This window comes from Oryzias latipes, chromosome 19 (genome assembly GCF_002234675.1).
Source record: "Oryzias latipes chromosome 19, ASM223467v1".
Taxonomy (NCBI): Eukaryota; Metazoa; Chordata; class Actinopteri; order Beloniformes; family Adrianichthyidae; genus Oryzias; species Oryzias latipes.
The window spans coordinates 17141954-17154412 of NC_019877.2; the positions used below are offsets into that span (position 1 = coordinate 17141954).

The window sequence follows — 12459 nt, forward strand, 5'->3', positions numbered from 1 at the left end:
GACTTTTAAATAGCAGTTGAAACAGGCTCTGGGTGGTCACAAAATACCCCCAGCTTACTGGAAAAATACAGTTAATGTGATCAGGGAGGCAGGTAGGGGTGTACTTGGTTTGTCATCAGGAAAGAAAGGACTGAGGAGGTGCATGAGTGTATACAGAATAAGATGCTACCTAAGAAGCAGGAAACTGAGAGGAATGAGGAGAGTACACAGGAGTACAGGGAGATGCAGGGTAAGGTGAAAGTTGAGGTGTCAAAGGCCAAACAAGGAGCTTATGATGAATTGTATGCTAGGTTGGCTAGTATAGAGAAAGAGACTGACCCATCAAGGCAGAGAGACCTAGATGGGAATGACATGCAGCAGGTTAGGGTGATTAAGGATAGGGATGGAATGATTTGACAGTTGTTAGTAGTGTAATGGAAAGATGGAAAGAATACTTTCAAGAGCTGATGAATGAAGTAAATTAGAGAGAACAAAAAACACAGGAGGTGACTGTTGTGGAGCAGGAAGTAACATAGACTAGTAAGGGTTAAGTGAGGGGGCATTGGAGAGGATGAAGAGTGGAGAGGCACTTGGTCCTGATGATATTTCTATGAGGTTATGGAAATGTCTAGGAGAGATGGCAGTAGAGTTTTTGACTGGGCTGTTCAACAGGATTTTAGGTGTTGAAAAGATGCCTGAGGAATGGAGGAAAAGTGTGCTTTACATGTGTGTGTTTGTATGCATAAGTATGTGCGTGTGGGCTGTAGTTGTATTGTGTTCATGATGACATGACCGCATGTGAAGATTTTTGGAGACAACAGATATGTTTGTTACATCTTAGTGTGTGTGGACAGGCCCCGCCCCTTTTGACTAACATCCACAACTGACAGTAATGATGATAAACTTCCAGCAACTTTATGATTTATGCTTTATGATTCCCCCTCATTTCCTTCTTTAATTATCCTCCAATGTCCTTAATTATGTTGAATTTATACATTTCATAGCATATCATATCATAAAAAAGGTTTTTAATTTCATATTTGTATTAACTAGACTCAACTCAGACAGATCTTGACTCCTCCCTTACAGTCTGGGCTCATCCGTAGCGTTAGCTACTTGGGAATTCTTTTGAAAACAATGAAGGAGGAAAAGGTTTTTTGAAACCGCAAACTGAAACTTAGCCTTCTGAATAAAAACACTTTTGTTTAAGAAGCCAAAATTTATTTCTTACCTATGCGAGATGGAACCCACACTCCTCCCATAAGGCTATTGTGGCCGCAAAAGGTATATAAACATAATCAGTAGATATAAATTTTAGCCTTAAATACAAAAGGGGTTTGTACAAATATACACCTTGTGTGTCAGAAGATTCCTAATCCCCTATTGTAGCAGTAAAATCTATCCAACACAAGAGACCTTCAGCTTTCATTTGTTTGCTCAGCTGGTGGACAGAACAGGTGGACAGAATGGGTCAAAAAATGAAAGAAATTTAAATCGTTTTGTCCTATATTGTGATCCAAAAAAAGTAGATAAGATCAAATGGCTAGTGTTTCTCTTTCCACAATATCTTGTAGTGTAAACTGTGTTTCCATAAAATTTTGCAAATATGACTGACCCCTCCACCCCAAGAGTGTGTGAACTTTTGGATTTAAATGTATGAAATCCACACAGATTAGAAATGAGGTCCCAGGTCCACTGATCCTGAGCTTCAACAGAACCACAGGCTTTCTAGGTGAAAGACTTGCTCAGTTTTAACAGCTAAATAATGGTGGTTTAATCAGTTTCAGGACTCTTTAAGCCCGAGGAAGACTTCCAGACTTCTGTCAGCAGACTGTGTGCCATCCGTCTTCTCACACACAACTTTTACTCGGATGAAAATATGGAGGGGGGAAAAACAATTTCTGGTGTAATAAGGGCATATTGACACCTAAATTGGAATTAAATGTAAATGTTATGGCCTCTGTGAGCTTTTAGATCCTTGAGAAACACTGGTTATCTGGTTTAGTGACTTTGTCTGAGTAACAACTACTGACTTAATTTTCAGGTGGAGAATAAACAAGGTTAAATAAGGTTCAATCAACATTATTTTCAGACACTTTCAGCTGTTCGTTGTTATTTCACCATTTCAATCTAAACTAGAATTCATTACAAAAGGCTATGATTTGAATATGTCATGCCATGCTTTTGTGTAATGAGGATGAACTTAGTGTGTTTCATGATTCTGAGGAACTCTGCGGCTGTTCTTTTTTCTCTGAACAGAGATGGTGGTTTTCAGAATCACCTGTATGCTTTTGAGACCGCTTCACTACAGCATGAGTGTGGCAGACACATCCCAGATGACAGCTAAACAACTATAGTCCCTGAGGAGCACAATAAGGCACAGCTGCATTGCTGGGATTCCTCTAAGTTTATGACTAATCTGTTCTGTCCCACCTCTTCATCACCTATTACAGACACTAGTGGGACAGACACTAATTCTTTCATAGTTACTAATATCTGGATAAAAGCTCATGAATTTTCTGAAAAGTCAAGAAGAAAACGGTAGAGGCAGAATGTGTGACTCCATCTGTGTTCAGCTGCTCCAGCGAGTAGCTGGAGGCTGACTCAGATTACCTTGGGAACCATGTCTAGGTCACTCAGGGGATGCAGCTGCTGCCCAATGGCCAAAACACCTGACTTGGCTTCAAGTCAGGTGTGCCCTGACTTGGCTTCAAGTGGAAGCCAAGTCAGGGCTCACCTTTCCATACCAGACAGTCGAACCGGATACTGGCCAAAGCATGGCCGGCTGGTACAGTTAGAACTGAGGAAGCCTTTGATTCTTAGCATTCATTTGGAGTTTTCTCATTTTCCTCAAGACTCAGACCTGCTCTGTCACTGCTGCCTTTGCTGTTGTAGACGGAAAAGCTGTTGAACTTGTTAATGTGAGGCTCCAAGAAAGCGACGGGGAAAGCTGCTGAGAAGGCAGCCAGGCACTTCCCTAATGCTGGTCGCTGCCTGGAGAGGAGACAGGACAAAAAAAACTCTTGGTTTATTTTCAAAGAAAAAAATAAGGTTAGAAGTTAAAACAGTGATATTTTGAACTCAGGAGGGAAATGTGGTGGAAAGCCACTGAAAACGGCGGTGAGATAAGAACGTTGACAGGTGTGAAGCTGTGAGGCATCAGAGACTATATGGGTTGAAGGTACCTCTCCACAAAGATGCTTTTGTTGGTTCCCAGGAAGTAGAGGCTGTTCAGGATTCTGTAGCAGGAGACCTGGATATCATCCACTGCAGCAACGCAAAGGCAGAAGTCAGAAACCCAACTTTACCTTACATAGGCACAACAACTCCTCCCCCCAACTCACACATGAGGTCTTCTCCGAACATGTTCTGTCCAATGTGCTCAAAAAGTGAGGAGAGCACAGGCAACAAGGCAAAAATGGTGTAGTTGATGATCTGGGTGACGCCCCGTGGCTGCTCTCTATTGTGAGTGAACTGACCCAGTTTCAGGTTCTCCTGGGTCTTCTCCAAGTCCTCAGCCACACTGGTGAAGAACGACCGCAAAGCCGCTTTCACCAACTCAAGACCAGTCTTCATCACCGTCCTGGTGGAGACTCTTGTTAGTATCTCAACAAAGATAAGTCAAGTTACAGCGGAAAAACTGTTCTGATACAGGATTAAAAAAAGAGCAGAAGCAACAGACAGGTTAAAATACCTTCAGAAACTTCCAGCTTTACTTATCAAGTATTTTCCTGATAACATGTATTGCTTTTTTTAAAGCTTCTTTGGAAAAACTGCATTGTTTTATAGCTCATTTTAAAAATATATACAACTAAACAAGATTCTTTCTGGGGGGAAATATTCTACTTGTCTGTATCTGCCTCCTGAAAACTGTCTGGGTTAAATATAAGACCATACCTGGCATCAAGGCTTTGTCCCAGGATCTGCAGGCAGTTGACAATGGATGTTGCATTGTTCCCTGGAGAGAATAAAAAAGTGACTTAAAACTCATCAAAACTAAAATGTTCGGGCCTCTGAAACCAAGGCTTCTGTTGCTCTGCTAAAAGAACTGGAATATTTGGAATCAAAATGATATTTCTGACCATTTTTATGCCTTTTTAAGTACAACTGTAAACTTTTAGATCATATTAAAATATCTCGGGTGAAGCGTCATAATGATGACAGATACTGGGGAAAGAAAATAGTAAAACAATAAAAATATTGCTATTTATATTTAAAATGTTCGGTTTGTTTTATATGTCTGTCTTTAACAGCAGCATTTTTAGTTTGCAGAGGTGGAACACTTTCCCCAGGAGAAGATGATAAATGTGGTGCATATATTCACTGATAAAGGTATAACCAGAGCTGATTCTTTCGTACTTATTGTATGCTGCAAATATGTATTTGAAAGTGATTGTATCATTCTATGGGGTGGGTTAGTCAGCCAAAGTTACCTGGAAGTTTGGTACAAAAGAACCAAACAGGTCCCACTGTATCCCAGTTCACAAGAGTTGATGGATGTCTGTTCATAATCTACTCAACTTTCCCTGATGTGTATGAAATTTTTATAGAAGCGTGAAGACTGTTTTTTTTTTTTTTTGGCAGTCACCAGTTTGATAGGCTCTGATGGTTTAAATGGAGTGACACCCCACTCCCATAACCCACAAGCCCACCTGCTGCCTCCATTCATCTGAATTTATCAAAGGGGTTCCACCAACAACAGACCATCTCGAGAGTTTATGTGTTCAGATTATAACTCACCCCTTGGGGGAGCAGTGAACTGCAATCACAGCAGCACTCAAGAGCCATTCGGTGGTTAACCAAGCACTCCAACCTCTTATGCTGAGTGTCAAGCAGGGAGGTATTGGATCCCATTTTTAAGAGTCTTTGGTATGACCTGATGGCAGTGAGCTCATAGAAGCCTTAACCCGCATTCATTTCCAACGAAAAGCATATGTAAATGTGTATTTTGGGCTTACACATTCAAAAGTCTTGCTACGCAGGTTTCTATGACACAAATGCAAAACAATGACACAGTTAGGTTACATTTACTTCATTAAATATATTGATCATTAACTAAAGTTATGTTGAACTTGATTTATTGCTTGAAAAAGAGTAGGAAGAAGCAAGTTTATACAATCCAACCCCTACTAATTCCTAATTCCTTTAATAGTTTTAGATAGTTTTCATAATCAGGTTCTGACCAGATATATTCTTTTCAAGCTACAAAATCAAGTGCATGTTAATGATTGATTATCTTTAGAAAACATTCATTCATGATTTCAGTAAACAGTAACGGTAACCGATGTGTAATAATCATTGATTATTATTTGAACACATTGTCGCATTTTATGGAAGCATTTTCTGTGGCATAATTTAAAATAAAAGTCAATAATTTCATTTTCAAAATGAAGCTGAGTTTGTTGACTCAAAATTAAAAAGAAAAAGTAATCCCTAAGACTGCTTTTCCTTTTTCTTCTTCAACACCACTCAATCTGTCACTTAATTAAAATGATAAAGAAAATGGTATTTGACATAGTATAACGGGGTGGAATTATATAAGTTCGCTTCCTTCCACTCCCTTTCAAGCAATATTTATTAAATATGTCTAATTATCCTAAGTTTGATTAGTTACCGTATGAATGTATAACTGATGTTTATATTGCTTTTGTGTATAACTTCTATTTGATTGCTTGAAATAAACCATTTCAAATCAATCAAAACATTTCATTTTCAAAATGTTCTTTAGTAAATGTGTAGCAAAATTCAATTAGAAATATCTAATTTGACAATTAAAATGGATTTACAGAAATGCTTTTTCATTTTAAAAATGAAGCTGCATTTGTTGACTCAAAATTAAAAAGGAAAAGCAATCCTCCAAAATAATACACTTTTTGCATGGTGGATGTGAAAACTAAAATGCAATACCCTCTTTGCATTATCACTATATGTCAACATATGAGCAGTGTTTAGGTAGAACATAAAAAGGCATTATACAGGGTTGATTTTTTATTTTATTTTTGATTCACTTAATGCAGTTACATTGTGAAAATGAAAAAGCATTTCTGTTACTCCGTTTTAATTTTCAAATTAGATATTTCTAATTGAATTTTGCTAGACATTTATTAGAGAACATTTTGAAACTGAAATGTCAATTACCATTTTCTTTATCCTTTTAATGAAGTGACAGAATGATCGGGCGGGTCTTGAGCTGCATGCAGCTCTCTGCCTTTTATCATATTTTCCATGCACAGTACTTTCACGACCATAAGGTGAAAGTCTTACATTTTCTCCTAAATGTACAGAGGGGCCCTAATGTGTTGTTGCGTGACTTTGGTAAAGATAATCTAGGACAGGACAGCATGAGAACGATACGGAGAGAGGAGAGGACGTGAAAGAAGACCCCCCCCCATAGTACAAAGGTGCAGATATGTGCATAATGCAGAAAAACTTTGCTTTGAAAACCCTGGAAATGCAAAGAAACACGATTATGAGGCACAGTTTAAACTGCAAGCTATCAGCTACGCGGAGGAACACAGGAATCAAGCAGCTGCAGTTCGGTTAAATTAGATCTTCACAGGTTCGGAGTTCCTGCTTCAATAACTCTTCTGATAAACGTTCAAATGTGTCAGCAAGTATCTCAATCATTTTGTATTAACACAGAGAGGGAACAGAGAGGATGCTGTAGTGGCTGGGATGCTGTAGTGGCTGTAGGATACGTGATGCTGTAGTATTGCGAGAGCCAACGAGAGGAGTGTGGTGAGTTTACTTGGCGGCGCGTAAGTTGTGAACAAACATTTTTGATTTATTTCATTACACCGCCATATTTAAATAATCCAGAAAGTTAAAAAATAAAAATCTGAAAAAGTTTGTCAACCATTTGCCAGCCTGGATGACCTGGAGGATCTGGAGAATTACATCGACGAGTGTTTCAATACCAGCCTCATGAGGAAATCCAACACCGCCACTCCGTCCACCAAACGAGGCCGCCCCGAAGACTCCCCGGGGGCTGCCTCCTCCCCAGGCAGCAACATGAGTGATATCCTGGATTCAATTGATAAAAAGCTCTCCAGCCTTGATTGCCGTTTAAATCTGCTGGAGATCCTCCATAAGGAATTCCAAGGTCTGCGAGAGTCTCTGGAGTTCAGCCAACAGCAGGTGCAGGAGCTCGCAGCGGAGAACCAGGCCCTCAGAGAGACCGTGAAGACCCTGGGACACCGCCCGTCTTTCTGAGGAAAACCGATCCATCAAAGAAACCCTCCTGGATCTTCAGGCGAGGAGCATGAGGGACAATCTTGTGATCGCAGGGATTCCAGAAGAGGCAGGGGAAGACCCGGAGAACATTGTTAAGTCCTTCATAGAGGTCCAGTGGCGGTTCTACCCTGAATTACTCCCCGGGCGAGACCCTCCTCTGGCGCCCCCCCCCCCAATAGAGTCACTTTGTCCATTTATTGTAACTGAAAATACAGTTAGGAAATATTTAATCAAACACAAATAATCTGAAATAAATATTATAAACTACAAATCACACTAATAATACACTAGAATAAATGTTACTGCAGCACTAAGAAAAGAAAACACTAGCTAAAACCTAACCTTTGTGGCCTTCCTGATGCAAGCTTGTCAATAACGTCATCATATGAAATCTGCTCCCCCCCTGAATGATTGATACTAACAACAGCAGGTTAGTGAGTTGCTCCTGAGACATTGGTGATCTCAGGTATGACTTGATCAACTGGAGTTTTGAAAAGCTAACAGCAGCAGCATCAGCAGCAGCAGCAGCATGCTACCATCACAGCTTATTTAACATTATGAACTAATATACAACAATAAAACACAACAAAAACTTTGTGTTACAGCAGAGCAGACAGACACACGAATCATAACTAATGTTACAAGTTAAGGCAGAACAAACATTTAAGAATAAATATCTTAAAAATGGCGTTATTTGCAATATTTGGGCCTACTTCAGTTTTGGTCATGATAGACCAAACAAGAGATTTTTCCTCTGCAACGTTGTTGTTGTTGTAGGGCAGGTAGCATTCGAATTTAGAAAACGTGCATCTAGCTATGCGATAATAACCTTTTCTTTGTCTCTTTTCTCCTCTTCTTCTCTTTTCTTTCTAAATTGGGCACCAGCTTTGACCTTTTTTCTCCATATTTCAGATGTTTCTGCATTTAGCATAAATGTCCTGACATAAGTATCAAGTCTGTCGACTAAACCAACTGTCATCTAAGTGAAGAATTTTTTTTGTTTTCCCATTTTTTATTTGCGCATTTCACACAAAAATAACCAAAAAAGCATGATTTTTTTTATACCTTTTTTATACCCGCAGCCCCCCGTTCGTCAAACATTTCCAGCAGGAGCGCGTGCAGCTGCACCCAGGGGCGCCAATTCGCTACATGGCGGCGCAATTTTTATTTTTATTTTTTCATCAAGCACTGAGCCGCGGCCCGCGACCGTTGCCCCCCTGGAAGAAGATCCAGCCAGGTTTGCGCATGCGTTTTGTGCTCCGTGCTCACCTCTCAGCCTGCACCCTTCACCCCGCGCCCCCTCCCTTCTCCTTCTTCACCCCGCGCCCCCTCCCTTCTCCTTCTCACACACATTTGCGTCTACTTCTCAAAGACAGGAGGGAGCGCAGCTGCGGGGCGGGGGCGCCGCCAGGTTTCAGGCTGTTACAAACTCTGTGATATGAGTAAACCAATAGTGGTGCATAGAGCCGCTGGCGCCGCCCCTCCGTCATTTTTCCGCCCAGGGCGATCGCCCGTATGGCCCGTGCCTAAAACCGCTACTGTAGAGGTCCATCTGAAGCTCCCCAAGGAAGAAGTCCAGAAGATCTCCTTCCCCAGGGTTCACCGGCTCGGAGGAAAAAGGCCGGACAATCAGCGTCCCCGTCCTATTGTTGCTAAAATTGAACATTATAAACAAAAGGAGCTGGTAAAAAGCAGAGGACGAGAGCTGAAAGGCACACATTATAGCGTGAATGATCAGTTTCCAGGCGAGATCCTCCGCCGGCAGAAAATCCTCTTCCCGCTGAGGAGGAAGCACCTGTCTGCTGGAGCCCGTGCGGTGGTTGCCGTTGATAAACTTTTTGTGAACGGCAAGCTGTTCCGGGACCCAGAGGTAACACCCTGGCTGTGCTGAAGGCTTTCAGAGGCGCACTGACATCTGCGCTGCCCAGAAGAAACCCGCAAACTTATTTAATTGAATAGGAAATAATCGGATCATCAATAATCCACACCTCTCAGGAAAACTGTCTTTTCTTTCTCTCACATTCATGTTTCTGTTGTTGTTTCGTTGTTTTTGTTTTTTGTTCTTTCTCTTTTCCTCTCTCTTTTCTCTTGTCCCCCCCCCTTCCCATGTCCTCATATGTGAATCAGGTAAAGTCAACGCAACCACGGTGAGCATTTATTTATGCACGGAACGGGCGCGCGCGCATACTAGCGCGCATAAGAGCATGCACACGCGATCCCGCACACACACGTTCACAGGACGCTCGCAACATGCAGCTCACAGCCAAGACACGTTCACCCACAACGCACAGCGCTTGTCAGTGTAGCACAGCGGGCACGCGCACACAGACGGGCACACGCACTATTTAGCCTTGCACTCTCCCGGTTAGAACAGCTATGAACAGTCTTAACATCGTTAGCTGGAATGTGCGTGGACTTGGTTCTGGGCCAAAGTGATTGAAAGTGTTAAATCACCTGGATGATCTTAAAGCAGATATAGCTTTACTGCAGGAAATCCATTTATCTTTATCAGCTGGTCATCTCCTGTGCTGTTCCCAGTATCCAGTTATGTATTCTGCCGGTTTCAACTCCAAACAAAGAGGGGTTGCAGTTTTGATTAATAAAAATGTTACATTTATTCATAAGGATAGAGTTACTGACCCAGAAGGCAGATTTGTAATCATTAATATATCCATTCAGAATAAGGACTTTTGTATAGCGAGTGTTTACGGCCCTAATGTTGACGACTCTTCCTTCTTTCACAGATTCTTCACCTCACTCTCAGTTCACTCTGACTCCACAATCATTATAGGAGGAGACTTCAACCTTGTTTTGGACCCTGAACTTGACAGACTCAGCACGGCAGCAAACCAGCGTACATGGCGCTCTGCATGTATCCTACAGCAGTACATGAATGATCTGGGTCTCTGCGACGCTTGGCGCTCATGTCATCCAAACGCTAAGGGGTTCACCTTTTTTTCTCCAGTTCACCATTCAAACTCTCGTTTAGATTATTTATTAGTCAGTAACTCCCTTTTGAAAGAAATTAAAAGTTCCAACATTCATCCAATTATTATCAGTGACCATGCACCAGTTTCTGTTACTATTTCAAAGGAAGTACCCACACCATCGGGTTCAACCTGGAGGTTTAATACATCTCTGTTAAAAGACCAGGAATTTATTGAATTCTTTAAAAAAGAGTGGGCAACCTTCTTAGAATTCAACAATACTTCTGAAATATCCCCAAGTGTTCTTTGGGAAACAGCAAAAGCAGTCATGAGAGGGAAAATCATCTCTTATTCAACGCATAAAAAACGCAAAGAGAAAGCAGATTTTTTAGAACTAGGAAATAAAATCAAAACCCTGGAGACTGCTTATGCTGCTTCTGCACAGGAACACATACTGGGCGACCTGAAAAATTTAAAGCTGCAGTTAAATGACATCATCAATAAACAAACACAATTCCAGATACAAAGGCTTCGACTGGAAAGATGTGAAAACTCAAATAAATCTGGCAAATTTCTAGCTAATCAGCTTAAAATTAATAAAGAAAAATCAACAATCACTTCTATTATGGACCAAACAGGGAATGTCACCCATGACCCGGTAAAAATTAATAATGCGTTTAAAGACTTTTATCAAAACTTATACACTCCACAGATCAATCCATCAGAACAAAGCATCAAGTCATTTCTCAACAATGTAAACCTGACCAGGTTAAATGAAGATCAAATCACAAATTTAGACTCTCCGCTCTCGTTGTCTGAGCTTCATGAAGCTCTGTTACTTATGCCTAATGGTAAAGCACCAGGGCCTGACGGCTTTCCTGCAGAGTTTAATAAGGAATTCTGGGAACAACTGGCACCAACATTTTATAAAACGGTAAAATTTATCAATGAAAGCCAATCTCTACCACCTAACATGAACTCTGCCAACATTATCCTTCTTCTAAAACCAGACAAAGACCCCACTAGTCCTTCAAGCTATCGCCCCATTTCTTTAATTAATGCAGATGTAAAAATTATCTGCAAAGCACTAGCACAGAGAATAGAAAAAGTCACTCCTCACATAATTGACTTTGATCAAACTGGATTCATCAAAGGCAGACACTCGGATGACAATGTCCGCAGACTCGTTAACATAATAGACTTTGCCACCATCAAAAACCAGGAAATGACTATACTATCACTGGATGCTGAAAAAGCCTTTGATAGAGTAAATTGGAAGTTCCTTATTGCTGCCCTCCATAAGTTTGGGTTTGGAGAATCATTCATCAATTGGATCAAAATATTATACCACAACCCCAATGCATCAGTTAGAACAAATAAACAGACTTCCAACAGGTTTCTTCTTGGAAGAGGAACCAGACAGGGTTGCCCACTCTCTCCTTCTCTTTTTGCTATATTTATTGAGCCTCTAGCTGCAGCAATAAGACAGAATGAGAGCATTAAAGGAATTAAAACCAAACACAGCCATCAAAAAATTTGTCTCTATGCAGATGACATATTACTGTTTTTAAGTAATTTACATTCTGTAAATGAAACGGCAACAATCATTAATGAATTCTCCTCTATATCAGACTATTCCATTAATTGGAATAAGTCTGTTTTATTACCACTGAACAATAATGCGGAGCAAAGACTCACAATACCAGTTAAATCAGGAAATATCAAATATCTAGGTATCAATTTTTCCCCCAAACTATCAGATCTGGTGCAGCTAAACTACACCCCATTACTGAAAAACATACAGGACGATCTAACACGGTGGACCAACCTGCCTCTGTCCCTTATGGGCAAGGTAGCCACAGTAAAAATGAAAATCGTACCCAAAGTTAATTATCTCTTCTCAATGATTCCCACACAACCGCCATTAAAATGGTTCAAAACATTAGACTCATCCATATCAAGCTTTTTATCGAACAATAAACCTGCAAGAATTAGTCTAAAAACTTTAAAATCTGCAAAAAGCTGTGGAGGATTAGAATTACCTAACTTCCACAATTACTTTCTTGCAAATAGATTACAAAACATCTTAAAATGGTTAAAAAATAATCCAGAAACCAACTCATGGTTAGACTTGGAACAGGCGTTATGTGGAAAGATCAACCTATCAGATCTTCCATTTATTAGCCAAACAGTTAAAAAACAGGATTGTTTCAAAAGTATTAACATAAATGCCACTTTAACAGCCTGGTGGGAATTTCTTAAAATATCAAAATCATCAATTCAACCGTGCAAAATGACACCCATCTGGAACAACCCAGAC

General features: G+C 40.5%; 1 protein-coding gene across 2 annotated transcripts in view; it reads right to left on the minus strand.

Annotated features, from left to right (window-relative positions):
• The window catches only part of LOC101172231 (ryanodine receptor 2), a 310508-nt gene that overhangs the window by 121658 nt on the left and 176391 nt on the right, over positions 1 to 12459 (minus strand). For both annotated transcript variants that reach the window (XM_023949560.1, XM_023949561.1), the window contains exons 67-70: positions 3877 to 3937; positions 3324 to 3562; positions 3165 to 3246; positions 2843 to 2973 (exon numbers count right to left, since the gene is read on the minus strand). In XM_023949560.1, coding sequence (XP_023805328.1) covers positions 2843 to 2973; positions 3165 to 3246; positions 3324 to 3562; positions 3877 to 3937 — 513 coding nt within the window. The remainder of the gene's footprint in view (positions 1 to 2842; positions 2974 to 3164; positions 3247 to 3323; positions 3563 to 3876; positions 3938 to 12459) is intronic.